At 35.3% G+C, this 18,526-nt stretch overlaps 1 protein-coding gene across 2 annotated transcripts in view; it reads right to left on the bottom strand.

Annotated features, from left to right (window-relative positions):
• The window catches only part of LOC149538637 (Metallo-hydrolase/oxidoreductase superfamily protein), a 183,390-nt gene that overhangs the window by 59,023 nt on the left and 105,841 nt on the right, over positions 1-18,526 (bottom strand). For both annotated transcript variants that reach the window (XR_016356080.1, XM_089799947.1), the window contains exon 6: positions 14,863-14,939. Coding sequence is in view for 1 of the 2 variants with exons in the window: in XM_089799947.1 (XP_089656073.1) it covers positions 14,863-14,939 (77 nt within the window). In the remaining variant the exon portion in view is untranslated. The remainder of the gene's footprint in view (positions 1-14,862; positions 14,940-18,526) is intronic.

The raw sequence follows: 18,526 nt of genomic DNA, 5'->3' as shown, positions 1-18,526 counted from the left end.
AATCAACTCTACCAACCCATTCATGCAGAAAGGTACTTCCTCAATGCTCATTTTTGCGTCTATCCATCCTATGCAGATCGTAAAGGAGAGCTCATAGAGGGCCTCATTAAATGTATGTAGAGGATGGTTTTTGGTGGTAAAATGGAAGCACTTTAATAATACGTAGACTTTCACTTTACGAGGTCACTAAGCCATTTAAATATGTAAGACAAAGAGGGGAATTTTTTAAGTATGGTTCCACTTAAGATTCAAAATATATTAGCTACGACCCAAAGGAAGAAGTGAGCTAATACTAAATTGGAATTATAAAGGAGAATGCAATATAAGGAAATGTATTCTCTGTTAAGTAGATATTTTGCAACCGACAACTTTTTGTAAAATCTAGTCACAAAATAGGATGGCCACTAGCAACATGTGAGACAGTCTCTCCTACCTTAACGGGAAGGCTCCCCCTTCTCATCGTTCCTTGTATCAACTCAAAATAAGCAAGAATTTGAGAGATTTTATAGAGGGGTGTTACCAATATTCTTTCTTCTTAACTTTCAAGAAAGAATCCACTTACTCGTGGAGCAAGTAATGGGCAAGATGAAATCTCTAACTACACTTCTATCTAATAGTTGGAAACGGTGATACTAATAAACCAACACTAACTCAAAGGCTAGCTGAAAGTCTACCGATTTGGCTCTAAGTCCGGTTGTAATTCTATATAAATAAGCTTTACTATAGGAGCACAAAGACTTCTGAAAGTAAAGATAACCTAATTATTTTGTGAATAAGAAAGAGATATAAGCTACAGACAAAGCTTCTAATCTATATATCTCTACAACCACTCCCAATCAAAGCTTCGGATCCGATTGCTTTCTAACTCTTTTTTATTAACTCAATTATCAAGAATGCAAATCACAATCAACGCTTCTAACTTGCACAAGTAACAATCTCACTCAATCAAAGTTAAGTCTCAATTGATTCTTTGTATTCACTTTTCTTTCAAAATGGCACTGCACAATCAAAGTTATGCTTGCACAATTTCTCCAAAGCTCTCTTGCATACAATAAGAGAACACTCTTTTATATAGGCAAAGGAGTTGAGAAAAAATGGAGGAAAAAGTGGGAGCAACTCAACCAACTTTGACTAAGTCATTACACATGCAACTCGTATTACATGTAATTACATAATTTCATGCAATACATCCTCTTTGATCTACATACATAAAAACAAAATAACAATCTTAAAGATTGTTCTTTAGTGCCTTGAATTTGATGATAACATCACGCTCTGTAGGAAGATCAGAAATCTCCATTGTCTTTGGTATGGCTTTCATTCTAACTACATCAGCATATGCTGATTTCACAACCTTGGAATTTGCCGCTAGAGAATCTCGCAAGTGCTTTGCTAAAGATTTATATAAGGCAAACTTGTTCATTGTATGAGAACCAAAATCTTCAGAATCTAAATCAGCATTGATCCTGATTGTATATTCTAAAGTTATCCCTTCAACTGTAACCAAATTACCATGTTCATCAAGAATTTGGCATCCCATTTGTTCTAAGTCACACGTGATCCCAACTTTTATTGCCTGGCAATCTCCTAAACTAGCCTACAACTTCGTTACAAGCTTTCTCAGTGTCTCCTTGTAACCCATGAGTCCTTGACATCTGTAGAATATTTCACAAGATGGAAGAATGTCATGCGTGACCATGGCATCTAAATCAGATTTGGCGATCTCATCCCAATCATTCAGAATTTCCCTCAAAGTATTAGCCTCCTGAGCCAAAGATGCAAATAAATCATGTATCATTTCTTCAACATTTTTGATACGTTCAAGAAGTCTGGTCGTATTTGTAATGGCTCGTACTCCTTTAGAAATGACTTCTGCCATCCAAGACTTCGCAGCTTCTACTATCCTTTTCTCCTTAGGTGTCAAAGATAAAAAAATCGCATGTTGTGAGGATTTTTGTTGAATAACCCCATTTAAGCAAGCAACCCCCTGCTTGAGCTGATTTTTTTCTCCTCCCATAATTCATGATTTCTCTTTGAAACATTAGCAAGTGCATCTTGAGCATCCTATAAGCAACCCAGTCACGACTGTTCCCCAACTTCTATCTTGGTGAATTTGTAATCAAAACAAGTAATTTCTTCAACTGGCTTGTTCACCAAGGGCTCAGCAATTTCAAATAACTTGGTCTTGTTAGAATCAACTAAGCTCCTTGAAACAATCTTATCTTTCAAAGATTTGGACTTAGTTTTCTTAATAGGAAGATCATCTAGGGGTACAACAACCTTTCTTCTCTTCATTGTGATCTTGCTTAACTATGCAGGCAAACTGAAGTTTTCATCTGTTGAAGTAGGTATAGTGGAGACCATTGACATTGATCTTGATTTTATCTCCATTGTGACCAAGCAAGATTCAATTTGTACAACTAAATTCATAGGTGCATGATAAGAGGAATCTATCATGAACAACTCAAAACCAGGGAAAATCCTCAAACATATTCCCTAAATGCTCACATTGTTTGACTATTAAAATGGGAGGAGTTGTTGAAGATATAGGAAGAGCCAATGTATTGACTTCTGAAATCGGGATTGAAGGTGTGAAAATAGTGGAAAATGAATCCACAAAATCATCTGACGCACCTAGAAAAGGTGCTTCCTACATGGATGGTTCATGCGTTTGTGCAGGTCTTGGAGGAGATATGATCATGACTTCTCCTTCTTCCTCCTCGTCTTCTTCATCAAGCTCTTTGTCTGATTCTCCTTCTGATCCTTGAACTTGTTCAGGTGTCTGAGATAATTTAAATTCCTTTCCACCTTTAAATTTGAATTTGAGGGATTTCTTTATATCAGAAGATGCTCCATCTTTGCTAGCAATTTCTAATTGTGACTTTCTTCCAGGAACAAAACTTCCACAATTCAAATCCAACTTTGGATTGACCCTTTTAAGACCTTTTATTTTCAACCACTTGTTGGTGTTTGCCAGAATGGATTGAAATCTATCAAGGATAGATGTACCTTCCTTTTTGTAACATACGAATTTTCCTAACCAATTTAAAACAGTATTCGACTAACAACTAATCCCTTTCATATGACAATGACTTCCTTTAACTAATTATAACTAGAAAGGAGTAACTACTACCTAATCAAATTTCATTTTAAATTCAACGAATGCAAAGGTAATAAACGATACCATTTAAATCAATCCAAAATGTTCAACTGAAAAATAAAGTAACAACTACCATTTTAAACATCTAATATATTCTCACATATATTCTACATTATCTATTTATGCTTCCATGAATCCAGTGGTAAAGTGCAAAAGAACATATAGATATGATGGAGAATTCCCTTTGACTTGTTTTTTTTCAAGTCTCGACATTGGTGAGAGAAGAAGCATTGACATAAGCTTAACCTCCCAACCACGGACCATACTTATCCCCACACATCCTAACTTAATAGAACGGCCCTCCCTACCTCAGGATTGGGCTTGGGATGTTCTTAAGTCCAGCCATCTAAGTAATCTGGCGGTTTGAGTGTCCCATCAGTTATTCCTGGATAACTAAAACATCTAGACAAGTAAAAGAGATCTCATGTTTGGCACATCTACCTTTATCTACCCTGGCCAAGGATTTCAAAGTTGGGTTTGTAAACCTGATCTCCACCACTCGACTTGACAACTAGTTTCATCATTAGAACATGCATGAGCCATTATATATGTTTGTTACTTAGTTATATGATTCCAATCTTGATTCTTGCAGGTTATCTTCACCTCATCACCATTAATGGCATCCTTGTCGGTGATTTCCTCAGTGTTTGGTCTTCATGATATTATTTGCATGATGTATAAAAAGATCAGAAGTAAATTCGGATAGGTTCATTAGTTCATGGCTATCATTATAATTTCCATTCTCCATGTTGAGACAAACTCATGGTTAATGATTAGCTAGTGACATGATATCAGACCCTAAGAATTCCAACTAGGAAGCTATGTTAATAAATATGCTTACTCCATTCAGACTATATATAATTTGGCAATAGCATTTACTTAAAATATGGAAAGATGAACATCCTAATCACCAACTAACATGGCATCAAGAATAAAAGGAAATAATGGATTCTACACGTTTTAAACTGAACTTAGTATGTCTTACGTGACTTGTATCACTCTACTCCTACTCCCGCAGCTAAAAAGAATCGGACTCTGCACTCCCTAGCTCTGTCCTCGCAGATAGGTAATGACGAGAATATAAAAGCAAATGGGAGGGCAAGTTCTTGAGGCCGATAATAATCTCAGATTCTCTTCTCTTTGCCTTAACATATAAACAAATGAGAAAGAGTCATGGAAATGCAGAGAGGAAAAAGGTTATATCAAAATTGATCATTGAGACTATTAAAATGGTTGGCTTGGCTCTTCGGCTACCTTCGGTTATAAAGAAGGTCGTTCGAATGCCTCACAAATTGAATTTTAAAAGAAATAAAAAGGGAAAGAATAAGAAGTTGAAGAGTTTTATTTTTATTTTATTACTATTATGCATTCTTATAAACGTTCATGTGTACGTATTGGTGAAGTGACATCATTAGATTATAAACATATAATTTATTGGTGTCACCTCATTTTTATACACGTGTTTGTATTTTAAGGGTGTGTTCCAAGAATCACGGCGATTCATGTGATTCACGCGATTCGGCGATTCGATTCAAGCCAAACGGTTTTTTGTGAATCGGTGAATCGAATCAGCGATAAAGGGTTTATGAAATAAGTTACTCACTAAATTTCAAGGGTTTTTTAAATTTTCCAATTCATGGCCGATTCGATTCCGATTCATGGCCGATTCACGATTTGATTCGGCCTTGCCGATTCCGATCCGATTCCGATTCTTGTTACTTTGGTAATAATGATTAAATAAGAAATTCCATTAATAAATCTTCAAAGGTAAGAATTTTATATTTTTAATTTAGATTATTTAAGTTTTTATTATATTGTTTTTCTAATAGCTCATGCGGTCCTATAATGCAATAGGTTGTCAAGTCTCTGTATCCTTGCCAAGGTAGTCTTAGGTCATACCTATCGAACCCAATGACTGGACCAATCGACCATCCCCTTCCGATGATCCCATTTAGCAATGCTTCCCCTCTCTTCAGTCTTCTTCCTGCAATCACCCAAGCAAAGCGTTCTCGCCAAGACATCAATTCAAAGATATATATTAAATGTTAATTCCAATCAAACAATTGTCGATCATCTAATGACAGTTATAGATTTCATGAATGTCTATAATAACTAACTCATTTCACATAACTCTTTATCAATTGGTACAATGTTTATAATTAACTAACTCACTTCACATGATCAAGAAGAATAAATTGATACATTGTCTATAATTAACTAACTTGTTTCACATGATCAAGAAGGAAATAAATTGATACAACGTCTATAATTAACTAACTTGTTTCACATGATCAAGAAGGAAATAAATTGATACGTCTATAATTAACTAACTTGTTTCACATGATCAGGAAAGAAATAATTTGTTAAACCAACGGCTATGAACAATTTAAAACTTAGGGAAAATTTTGGGATGTAACATACCCACCCCCTTAGATTTTTCATCGTCCTCGATGAACATAACAACAAAGTTCAAGCAATACTTAGTTTATACTGGGAGAATAGAAAATATTTGGTTTTCAATTTTCAGAGAAAAAATAGGGGTATCTTTGAAAAATGTCATGATAATCCTCCCAGGTAGCATTATCCTTAGCATATTGGTCCCACTGAACCTTGCACTGAGTCACTTCCTGATTTCGTAAGCATAGCTTACATACCTCAAGTATTCTAAGTGGTTTTACCTCTAGCACCCCTGGTTCTCGCACTTGCAATAATTTCCAATCAATCATATATTCATGGTGGGTAATATACTTTTTAAGATATGACACATGGAAGACGTCATGCATCCTGGCAGGGGCTGGTGGTAAAGCAATCCTGTAAGCTATTGGGTTCACAACTTCTAGAACTTCAAAGGGTCCCACATATCTTAGGGTTAACTTAGCATTTTTGCCAAACTTGATAGTACTCTTCTGAGGTTTAACCCTTAGTAATACCTTATCCCCTACTAAGAATTCCCTATGTATTCTTTTGGCATCAGCATAGCTTTTCTGTCTATCATTCGCTTCCTTTTTAACCTTTGACGAATCTGGATTACCTGTTCCTCCATCTCTTGAAGCATTTCAGGCCCAACAATGATTCTATCTTCCAACCGATTCCAACTTACTGGGGTTCTGCATTTACGACCATACAAGGCCTCAAAAGGAGCCATTCTAATGGTGGACTGATAGGAGTTATTATAGGCAAATTCTACCAGGGGTAAGTATGTTTCTCATTGATACTGTCGGTCCATACAGTAAACTTTCAGAAGATCCTCTAATATAGTATAGGTTGTCAAGTCTTTGTATCCTTTCCAAGGTACTCTTAGGTCATACCTATCGAACCCAATGACTGGACTAATCGACCATCTCCTTTTGATGATCCCGTTTAGCAATGCTTCCCCTCTCTTTAGTCTTCTTCCTACAATCACCCAAGCAAAGCATTCTCACCAAGACATCAATTCAAAGATATATATTAATCATTAATTCCAATCAAACAATTGTTGATCATCTAATGATAGTTATAGATTTCATGAACGTCTATAATAACTAACTCATTTCACATAACTTGTTATCAATTGGTACAACGTTTATAATTAACTAACTCACTTCATATGATCAGGAAGAATAAATTGATGCATCGTCTATAATTAACTAACTTGTTTCACATGATCAAGAAGGAAATAAATTGATACGTCTATAATTAACTAACTTGTTTCACATGATCAAGAAGGAAATAAATTGATACATCTATAATTAACTAGTTTCACATGATCAAGAAGGAAATAAATTGATACAACGTCTATAATTAACTAACTTGTTTCACATGATCAGGAAAGAAATAATTCATTAAACCAATGGCTACGAACAATTTAAAATTTAGGGCAAAATTTGGGATGTAACACTTTTGTTGCCATTGAATAGGGAAAGGGCATCGTTTTTTAAAACCAATCTGATGAAATACTGGATCAAGAATATTACCATCATCTTCAACTTGGAAGTCAGATGGGATCTTGAGCATATTAAATCAGTGATCTACTGCAAAGTCAACCTACAATAGTCCATTTTCATTATATCCAACTCCGTTCGTATGTCAATCCAAATATCTTCTATACGATGGACATGAGTAAATCCTCTCTTGATTTTTGAATTCATCTCTCTGTAACCAAAATCAAATTTGGCTTTGAACTTCTTCAATGTAACCAACTGAAGTTCTGCTTCCATGGCCTTTGCTTTGATAACCAACAAGAATTTATCACATAATGACCAATCACCAAGGGCTTACCAAAAGAAATACCAAAACCTAGTCTATACAGAGCATGTTGATCAAATTGAACCTCCATGAGTTGTCTCATTAATTCCATTAAAATAATTCTGTTGGTAGCATACCTAGGTAAGGTATATGGTTCTCCCTTGAAATACCCAATTCTTAAATAGGTAAAGGTTGGAAACTGGATAAAGATGCAAACATACTATTTAACCTTGTCCCAAACTTCATCAAACACCCTTTTAACAAACATCTGCTTATTAAACAAACACCAAAATGTCCAAAGAATGCATCTTGAACTCTTCTATAATGGTATTTACTATTAGTCAGCATAATCCGATCATAGTATTCCCAAACTGGAATTTCAAGACGGTCTCCTTTGGTAGAAAGCCCTAAAAAAGATCCCATAGCAGCAGCAATATAGAAAAGATAGGAATTCATATAGAATGGTGCCAATGTTCCTACACTGAGCAACTACTCACAAATGCAATGCCGATAAGTTCTCCCCAAAAAAATATGTTCCTTATTATCAATGAGTTGGAAAATGAACTTATACGTCCATGGTTCAAAATCATTAAAATACTTGAGACCAAATATCCTACTGAGAAGGATAATTAAGTCTTTATATTTCGGCTTGAAACTAGATTTGTGAATGATTTTTGGCCATCTTGAGAAGTTGTTTCTGTTGGAATCCAACCAATACAAATTAATGTACTTTTGAGAATTTCCCTTATTCACATTCCATATCTCCAAAGATTTTTCTTTGGTCAAATCAACACACTCTACACTCTGTGGCACTTTGAAAATCTGCTCAATAACCTCTGGATCAAGGCTTATAATAATATTACCATCACCATCCTTGATGGTTTTTGACTTCGAACTGAAACGCTTTGCACATCCAAGAACAAATTCTAGTTCTAGAGCAGCCATAGGAAAAGAAGACGCCAAATGAATATTATTTCTTTTAATATGTTTTATTTCATGATTAGTAGGAGCTTCTATACGTCGCAAGAAATCAGTCATATCTACATGCCCAATCTTTGTATTTAACTATTGACACACTATCAAGAATAGATGCAACTTGTAATGGAGTTGCGTGAGCTAACTCTTTATCATATTGATATTTCATTTTGCCCTTTGATCTTGCAGATAGGGGCATCCCTTGTGCTTGTGCTGCAACATGAAAATTTCAAAATGTGAAAACATCATCAAAGGATATGGCTTCCATAAAAGCATTGATTCTCGATCAACAACAAAACTTTAGAGTATGGATTAGATACTTCAAAGATCTAATGTGATGATCTTGAAAAGAGATAACATGCATATGTAAAGGCTGGAGTACGGCTTGAGAGGATGAAAATATGAGGTGGAAGTGAAAGTTAATGAATATGTTTTAAGACATGGAAGTGGAATCTATGGGAAAGCATGCAAATGAAAACGTTTGACTTTTAAAAAGTGGCTTTAAGTCAAAAATGGGTTTTCAGATGTCATTGCACAAATAGTGAATTACATGTATATGTGACATGAAATAAGGAATGAGAAATGAGAGTAAATATAAATGCAGATGAAAAGTGAGTTTACATGCAAATGCATGCAAAAGATGAGATGCAATGTGTTATGACATGAAATGGGAAATTATATGTAATTGCTCATGAAGTGTAATGGCGAATACGGAACAAAATGATGCAATGTGCTTTCACATGTAACAATGGAGGTGGAATGAAATTATGCACTTGCATTCTTTGATGGAAGATGGAGTGAAATGAAACGTGGTCAAAATCTTGGGAAAGAACTTGCAATTTCTTCCAAATGAAGAAAAACTAGAAAACAAGAAAGCAAACAAGGAAAAAAAAACAAAAGAAACATGTACCTTCAAACATGTCAACAAGCAAGATACCTCAACATGCAAACTCGAATTTGGAATTTGGGAAAAAATCAAAAGCATGGAAATGAGACTTTTCATCATTTTTAAAGGGAAAATGCACTTTTCATGGCATCTATATCAACAAATGTGAAACATCAAAGCTAAAACATGCATCAAAACAGCAAGGTAAGCATGAATTAATTAGCCAAAAGGAAAATGTCCACTTAGTTGAAGATTAAAATGCCAAAAATGAAGGGAATAAAGTTCCAACTTTGACAAAATCTCAAAAAAAAACTTAGACCTCTTCAATCTTTCAATGAGGAATGTGAAATGAGCATCCATGATGCGTTTTTGGATGAGAATGCCCCAAAAGTGCCCTAGAATCTTTCCCAACTTCAACATTTTCAATGAATGCAAGACAATGGGACATTTTTGGCAAAAACTGTGTTTCAAATCTGCCCCAAGTGATTCGTTTTTGCAAATGGAGGGCAAAAACGTGCTTTCAAATTGAAAGAATGTGTATGGAAACTCCAAAACGCCTCTTCTTTGCCCCAAAACATGATCTAAAAACCTCCAAATCTGGGCGTTTTCTCAAAAACGTGGGTCTAAAAGGCCATGAAAATCAATGTTTTTTGCAAGGAGATTCAACGTTCATAGCATGAGAATGCTTGAATTCGCAAAAATGCCCCTCGAGGAGAAAATTTCAAGAGATTTCATAGAGAAATCTGAGATCTCTATGCAAAAACGTGTTATTGGGAAGCACATGCATGGGTTGATTTTGCCCTTGGAAGCAAAAAGGGATTTTTGGGATGCAAAGACATATGTTATAAGCAAAACGCACTTTCGAGATGCATATACATGTTTTAAACACGTATTAAGCTTCCCTCTACCCAAACACACCTTTTGGGTGCATTGACAAGTTTTAAAAACATGCATCTTGGTCAAAAATGGGTTTCCAAGATGCATATGCATGTCTTCTAAGCAAAACACACCTTTTGGGTGCAATGACACATTTTAAAATATTCAAACATGACCTCCATAAAGAAAAATGCACCTTTTTGGTGTCATTACATTTTAAAATATGCATCCAAGGTAAAACACACCTTTTTCGTGTCATTGCACATTTTTGCAATATGCATGTCTCACCTTTTTTATGTGATTGCATGTTTTTTATGCATTTCCATTCAAAATCGCACCTTTAAGATGCAATGACATATTTTGAATTAAAATGTGCTTGTAGACATGTTTGCACAACTTAAGTGATGAATTAAGCACATGTTACCTTCATTTTTGAACAAATATTACTCAAATGGGACATAAATAATATTTACACTATATAGTTAATATCGTATATGCAAATATCATTTTAGAAGTAATATTTACTACAGCATTTGATTTAAAACTCAAAAATTAAATCAAAATATATAGTTAATATAGTCACTTAAGTGAAAAAATAAAAAATAACTCAACTTAAAATATTACATAAAGTGCACTATAGTTACTTAAAGTGAAAAATTGAAATGATAAAGTAACTTAAAAACATAACATAAAGTAAACTTATGTTATATTTTTCAAAAAGTGAATGTCAACTTAAAAATATAACATGATATTTTTAATTCGTGCAGTTGCACCTAAAAGGTCCACTTTTTGGGCATTAAATTGGTCATATCTTTTGATTGCCAACTCCGATTAAGCCCTAAGATAGATCAAATCAAAGAGAAAAGCGAAAGCAATGACTTGAGTAAAACCAAAAGACCAAAAGCCAACAAACACACTCAAAAACGAGAAAAAGGATGTTGAAGGCTTCAAAAATAAGCATAGGCTTGAAAATTTGAGAAACTAAAAAGATTTGAGAAACTAGAAAGATTTGACAAAAGCCTCTAGTAAAAGGATTCATTATATTAATTGGAATCATTTGGTTGATCAATATTAACCAACTAAATAATGAACTAAACTCAGAGAAATGTGAAACTAAGTTGAAAATGTTTTCTACTATTACCTGCATTTTGTGGTGACAAAATGCAGGACAACAGCTCTCTTTGGCCCTTGATAGGATAATGTAAAAGTGAAGTTGAACTAATTGCTTCAATAATGTAAGTCTAGATGCTATGTAAGCACAATTAGCCCAACTAAGATGTAGATCTAGGGTAAAGACATGAAAGGAAATAAAATATATAAGACTCAAAGTGAGGAAGATATATTTTAGCTCCAAAACTCGCAGATTTGAACTTTATCTGAACTTCTAATTGTAGATCTTGAAATAAAACAATGAAAAGAACAAAACCCAAAAATCTCCTCGAAATCTGAGATTGAAGGACTAGGTCATCTTGGGAAGACATCCTACAACTAGGTTGACGTAATCTAGCAATCTAAACCTGATGACTCCAGAAAGCTCATGAACAATAGGTTCCAGATTTGTAATCCTTTTCACTCCCAACCTACAAATCAACACAGAAAAGAAGGGTTTTGGGGGTTTTATTGAGGGAGGGATTGCCTTGGTCAAGCCCTAGGTTAAGGAATTAATCGTAATTGAGAAATATAAATGTCAACGAAACAAGATAAATGTAAATATTCACCTTGCTTGTAGAAACCCTTGTCAATAAGGATTTGTAGTGATGTATGTAGATCTTAAATTCGGTATGAAGAATGTAGGATATCTCCACAATTGCAGTGGATCTACCATAACCACATCATGGAGCCATGGATGTAAATGTGCATTAATGAAGAAGATAACAAATTCCTTAAAGTAGATCTCCTCCCTTGATGGCCAACAATATGCTAGAGCTTGAAGAGGAAATTCCTACAAAGAATGCATGAAGAAAACTTGCTTTCTTTCTTGAATGCTTGAACTCCTTGTCTTGAATGCTTGAATGCCTTGAGAATGGGATGTCATGAATGAGATGAGATATGGAAATGAAGCCCCCAACTCAGGTCGATGGGGGAGTAAGATTAACTAATTGGCGAACTCAATGACATTTGAGCCCCAAAACCTGCAACCACTAATGACTTGAGTCAACCTAGTCCATCCCAAGTCGACCTAGTCTACTTCAGGTCAACCTAGTCCCAAGGGTTAGGACAAACATGCCTCATAAAGATCCAAAAGAGGGTACAGGTGAAACTGGAAGATATTGAACAAGAGATATGGTCAAAAGGGTATTAAAACGACACCTAGAAGACCATGTCGGAGAGCGAGAGATGACAAAAAAGAGAGAAATGCAAGAGAGTAGAGGAAGTGACATTAAGCACAGGTCCATCCATGGTCCAAGAGAAGAATTATGGAAAAGGGTACTAAAAGGTCTTAAAATATAAGTGTGTCCATTTTAAGATGGTACAAATGGCACCTAAGATTGTGGTGAGAGACCTCATTGTGGTCGACATGGAAGTGTACCACAATACAAGAGGCAAGCTATTCTCCTCAAAATTGGCAAACAAAGGAAGAACCACTCAAACCACTCTTTAATATTTTATTTTGGAGATGCTTGGGGGTGAAACTGGGGGTAAAAAATGCCCCAAATCTGCAAAGACTTGCCCTTCAAATCTTATGTCATCCTTGTAGTTCATCTAGTTGTGAGTGCAACTAGAGCTCATTTGGGGCCATTCACATGAGGAAGAGGAACAAGTTAGCACAAAAATGCCTATATGACCTTTTTTTGTGCACACACTTACTGGTCCACTTGATTCAGATTACATAGATTCTTATGTGATTGGACATCAGAAGAGCAGCGTCCATTGTTCACTGAGGATGACATCTACAATTTGGAGAGGTAGGATATGGAGGAGGGTGAATTTGTAATGGGATTGGGTGACATTCAAGAGGATGCGGACACTGAGGAGGATTCAAATGATGAGTCATTATTGGTGTCAGCACCATCTAAATCTAGGATGGAGGTCGAGCCACAACCAATTGTATAGAGAGGAGAGGCACATCCATAGCCACAACAAACTTCTAGGATAAACCCCCTACCACTCCAACAATTTTTACTAGAACTTTTGGCAAGGGGAAGAGGAAGATGTAGACTATTTTAATAGTCAACTTGTATTTGCTTATATTTTTTAGAAAACATTTTTTTTTTTTTAGTTCGCTTCAAAGTTCAGACTATCAGACTGTGGCTACTAGCCATCAACACATGAGGATGTGATTACCCTATTTCCATTTATTATAGCTAGACTCAATTATTTTTCTTTGTCTACTCATTTATTGACTTATTAGATGCATCTCCTTATTCAATTTTGCTAAAGACATGCATTTCTAATCAAATTTAAGCAATTTTTCAAGTTCCTAATAAGTACTCAACTTATCTTCAATATTTTACCAATGTTTTTTGCCCTTGGCTAGGAGTTATCGATAATGATATTTTGAACTATGGTTTGTATGTTTGTGATAGATCTCATCCTTGGGGGGTCCTAAGTTCTCCATCCATCACTTGTTTGTGTTTATTTGTAACTATTCTCTCTTTTAAAGAGAATTTTTGTCCCATTGGATTTTTCTCATTTTCCTCATTTCTAAGAGATTGTGTTGTAAACAATACCTAACATTCCCAAGTATCGAAACCCATAATCATCATCCATGCATTTTTCAACTTCCTACGTTGCACTTGAAGGGGTGGGTTTGTATCAACAAGGGCTTTCCTACCCAATTTAGCCTTTGTAGTGCGACAAAAACAACACTCTGGTTTGTTCCTAGTTAGGTCTTGTTCACACATGTTCACATGTTTACTTAAGGAATTAGGAATCTTTCTAGAAGGTCTCAGGTGTCATGTGATCTTATCTTGACATTTACTTTTTGTCTCTTATTCTATAGGATAAAGACAATTGTCACAACCCTACCTAGTTCTATCTCTCAACCTTGTGTATACAAGCAAGGTAGCATATGTAAATAGTGAGAAATGGAAATTCAACATTCAATCTAATCCACTATGCCCATAATCAGGCAATGCTTTGGTCTTGCTGCTCTTTCTATCCCTTAGCTAATTATCCTTGGAAGTGAATAATATAATAAATATAGCCAGTTACTAATGAATAATTATCTGAAAACTAGCTTCCTTTTAATGCCTAGAAACTTTTGGATGGAAAAATTACTTCAGGTTCATCAAATGAGCAGAACCTAGTTTTGATTTTTTTTAAATATGTTTGTGTAAGAGTACAATAACATAAACATTGAAATGCTTGCAGCTTTTTCTATTGCAAAGTGGCTGCAGAAAGCTAGAAGTTTAAAGTGGAGGTTTGGACTCATGCTTAAGTTGTAAACAATAAACTACATGAAATCTATAGCATACAACACATCCCAATTCACTTTAATAATAGAGGGTATAAGCTTGAATGAGAAAATGAATTGAGAAAAATTATGACATACAATTTTCTTTGCCCTAAATGTGTCTTCATATGGTCTAAGACTAACATTAAATAGAAAATGAAAGAGTCACTGCAATCATTGAATGAGAAAATGAATCAAGAAACATTATGACATGATTTTCTTTGTCCAAAATGTGTCTTCATATGGCCCAAGACTAACATTAAATAGAAAACGAAACAATCACTGCAATCAATCTTAAGTAGGTCATGTCATAAAGGTCAAGAAAGAGCAGAACAAAATGCAAACCTCAAGATCACGTTTTGTAACATAAATGGGAACAAACTCTTGAACATTATTTGTCCAATCACGTACATCATCAAGCCCTGCGAAATCATGAAGCCAATAGTAACAATGTCTGCAATATTCTCAACACACTAGTAGGTGCTCCTGAAATGAATTAATCATATGTACCTTTTACAATATGTATTAATTGCATTAGCTAGAAATTGGAATAAAAACAGGAAGGAAATCACTCAAAAATACAAAATTAAAGCAAAAATGGAGAAGGCAAGAGAAGAGCACAACCCGATGAAATAGCCATCAAAGAGCAGTTATATATGCTCTCTTCAATGCATTAATTCACCCAATGACAATGAATTTGGTGTGCAATCATGATTTCAGCAACATAAGGGTGCTCCAAGTGCTCAAGATTGCATATACTTGATTGTAGTTGCATCATGAGAGATAAAAGTGAAAATTGTCTGTGTTGAATGGAATGGAATGGAAGGATAGGATGCAAAGCATGAGATCAAGGGTGGAGATACATTTGGTCTTCACCTCTAATGAGAGGCTGACAAGTGGCAACCTTGGAGGAGATGAGAGAACCAAAGTAGTTGGAAGAGGAAAACTTTGGAGTGTAAGGAAGATTTTCCATAAAGGCATTTCTTGTATTTGGGAATGAGGAATAAAGGAATATAGAATTCCTTGGAGCAGACAAAAAAGGGAAAGGACTATCAATGCATTGCTAAGTGAATAATTTGTATCCGTTCAATATCTTTCCTTTGATCAAATGACACAAAGGTAGATGTTAAGATTTTTTATGTATTTTCTGGATTCCATGGTTGTAATTAATTCACAACATGCAATTTAATGTCCATTTGGAACATTTAGGTCAATTGTGATTGCTATAAGACTGGGCTGTGTTCAAGAGATTCACTTCAATTTAAATTACAATATCATCTATGAAATTTTACAGGTCTTATTCTAAGAGACTGATTACCTGGTAGAAACACAATAATTGGAATTTCTCAAATAATTTCTAAAAATTAAGTAAATTGAGCTAACTGTTATAGTGTATTCTTGGTTCTGCTCAGTGATCATACTTCTATTTATTGTTGTGAATAACATGTCACTTAGTGAACAAGTTAAATAACATGCCCGTGTTCATTAGAATCCTTTAAATACTTAATGAATACTGAAAAAAAAGTGCTCACTGTTATGGTGTCGATTCTTCTCAGTGGTTGTACTTCTGTTTATAATTGTCAGTATTATGTCACAGTTGAATAGGTTATAACATGTATATATTCAATCAAAACCCTCAAAGTGGCATTTTCCTTAAATCTACCTACTCACAAATACATTATATCTAATGCCATTGATACATGTGATGCAATTTGGACTAGCTCTAGTGATGCAAAAGTACAATATAAATTTGCAAACGATATATATCAAGTTTCAACAAATGACCTCCTCTTTTTCCATTACTCCTAATTTTTGTCCATTAAGTTTTAACCTACATTGACATTGATGACCGGAATAGAAGATTTTTCAGTAGACATTACAAGTTGCAACTGATGCCATTGATGACATTAATGAAGGCAAGCATGGCGTCTGTCCCTTCTTTTGAGCTTCCACTGACAGATTATGTACCATTTTGATCAAGAGGATGGTCGTTGTAATGACCACTTTTATGCTAAACATGAATGTTCATCACATTAAATGTATTGGATATTTTTCCTATGACACACAAAGGTTTCACCGTTGTGGCTGTTGCATTGACCAAGATATTTTGCTGTTCCCCCAGGCAATCTGGATTCTGAAGGTCTGTGGGCTGTTTGACCAATTTTGATTCCCTGATTGCATCTAAATGATAAGCATCAAGTGTTGCATAGGACACAGCAATGTATTGGACTCCCATACATTGTTGTGATTCTTTGTCCCAGATAGGGTCTGATGGAGCTTCAAATTTAAGCTCCATATATGTTATAGAGAGTAACTAAACTGGACAAATGAGGGCAATATGAATGATAGCCTCAAATATGGCATCCTTGTTGCAGAGGTTTTCCATTGGTGGAAGAGGACTAAGTATTGAGAAATGCAGTGTATGAGACATGAATTGCCTCTCAAAGTAATGGTTGGGTTCCATCCCATAGCATACCAGTACAACCAATCAATCCGGGCACCTTGACAGCAGTAAGCCAGTCCAGCCTTTATATTGCATAAAGCAGAGTTGAGCGAGTGAGCAACTGTTATAGAGATTGCTGAGATTACAAGGGATGTTGTTGGAATGGGTATTTCCATTCAAGGGGTTCCTGTTACATTTCTTGATACTGTTGGCATAGGGGGAACAAATGATTTTTTGGAGAGCATTGTGCTACAAAAGGATGTATTCACAATATCTATTATGATTAAAGACCTCCTCCAATGGACACTGTTGGAATCTTCAATTTTGATGAGTCAACTTCTAAAAGCCTGTTGCAGCTTACACAAAATATATGGAGCAGCCTGTATCAAAGACAGAATACAATCCGGGCATCATGGATGTTTCAAATAGAGATACCGACTTGTAGTCAAAAAGACTCATTGCCAAAATATATATTACCTGATTGTTCGAAGTCTTGCCCAGACAAGAGACTAGAGCAAGATAAGATACCTTTTTGTATCCAAAGCTTCATATGGAACGTATGCAGAACATAGTATACAAGAATTTGAGCTATCTGAAATTGATGCACATCCCATTAATGATTTATCAGAACTTCCAATTTCAGTCACTCATGCAGTTACCTTTTTTAAGAACAAGGATAAACTATTGAATGTTGTCTTCAATAAAAAATGTAGTTGTCAGAGAGGGAACAAAAGAAAATAAGAAGGATATATAAAGATATTGGTGGAGTGGATTTGGAAGGGCAACGAATTTGAATATTGGCATCGAATGTCCCAGGAATGACAAGTGCGATTGGAACCAGTAGCAGATACGACAACACAAAAGAGACTAAGTGAGGCATTTATCGTGTATTACTGTCCTAGCAAACAATGGAAGCACTTGATATTTTGGAAGGATTCCTATCGCACACAGCCGGTAATGACCAGTGAATAAAGGCCCGCCAAGCACATGTAGAGCATAGCGTATTTGAACCCAAGAGCTGCTGAGTTTGAAGACTAAAATAATATTTCAATTCAAGTAATGTAAGATGTGAAATGTCTGCATGCATAGTGAGGGTTGGATTTTCAAACCGAATCAAATACTGACTGACCAGATATGATAACGATTGCTACGGTGCCAGAAATATCATTAAGGATTTCATATGTGCTGAAGACGCATCATTCATAATTACTCTTCATTAAAGTAGGGAGGCAGGAATATTATCTTATCTGATCCAAGTTATATTCAGAAATGTATAGTGACGTTTTGTCCACAGGATGTATGATGAGAGAAAGCCGTTGCTAAGGATGTGATGCACGTCTAAAGCATGGGAAATATATGCCATAAACCACTTTCATATGCTTGAAGATGATTTTTGTTGGGGAATTTCTGAGTTGTTTCTCACCTGCGATGATGAAGAATTGAGTGACTATATCCTTCAGAGCCACCAAAAAGAAAAACTTGCGTTTTCTGTGGTCAATCTTATTTAGTCAATTGGTATTTAACGGTTGCTATGTGCTTATTGCAGGAACATCACAGGCCATAGAT

Source organism: Cupressus sempervirens, chromosome 9 (genome assembly GCF_028749045.1).
Source record: "Cupressus sempervirens isolate cs-2001-9-10 chromosome 9, ASM2874904v1, whole genome shotgun sequence".
NCBI classification, from domain to species: Eukaryota; Viridiplantae; Streptophyta; class Pinopsida; order Cupressales; family Cupressaceae; genus Cupressus; species Cupressus sempervirens.
Note: the sequence above shows the minus strand (reverse complement) of the source record. Positions and strands in the feature narration are given on the sequence as shown.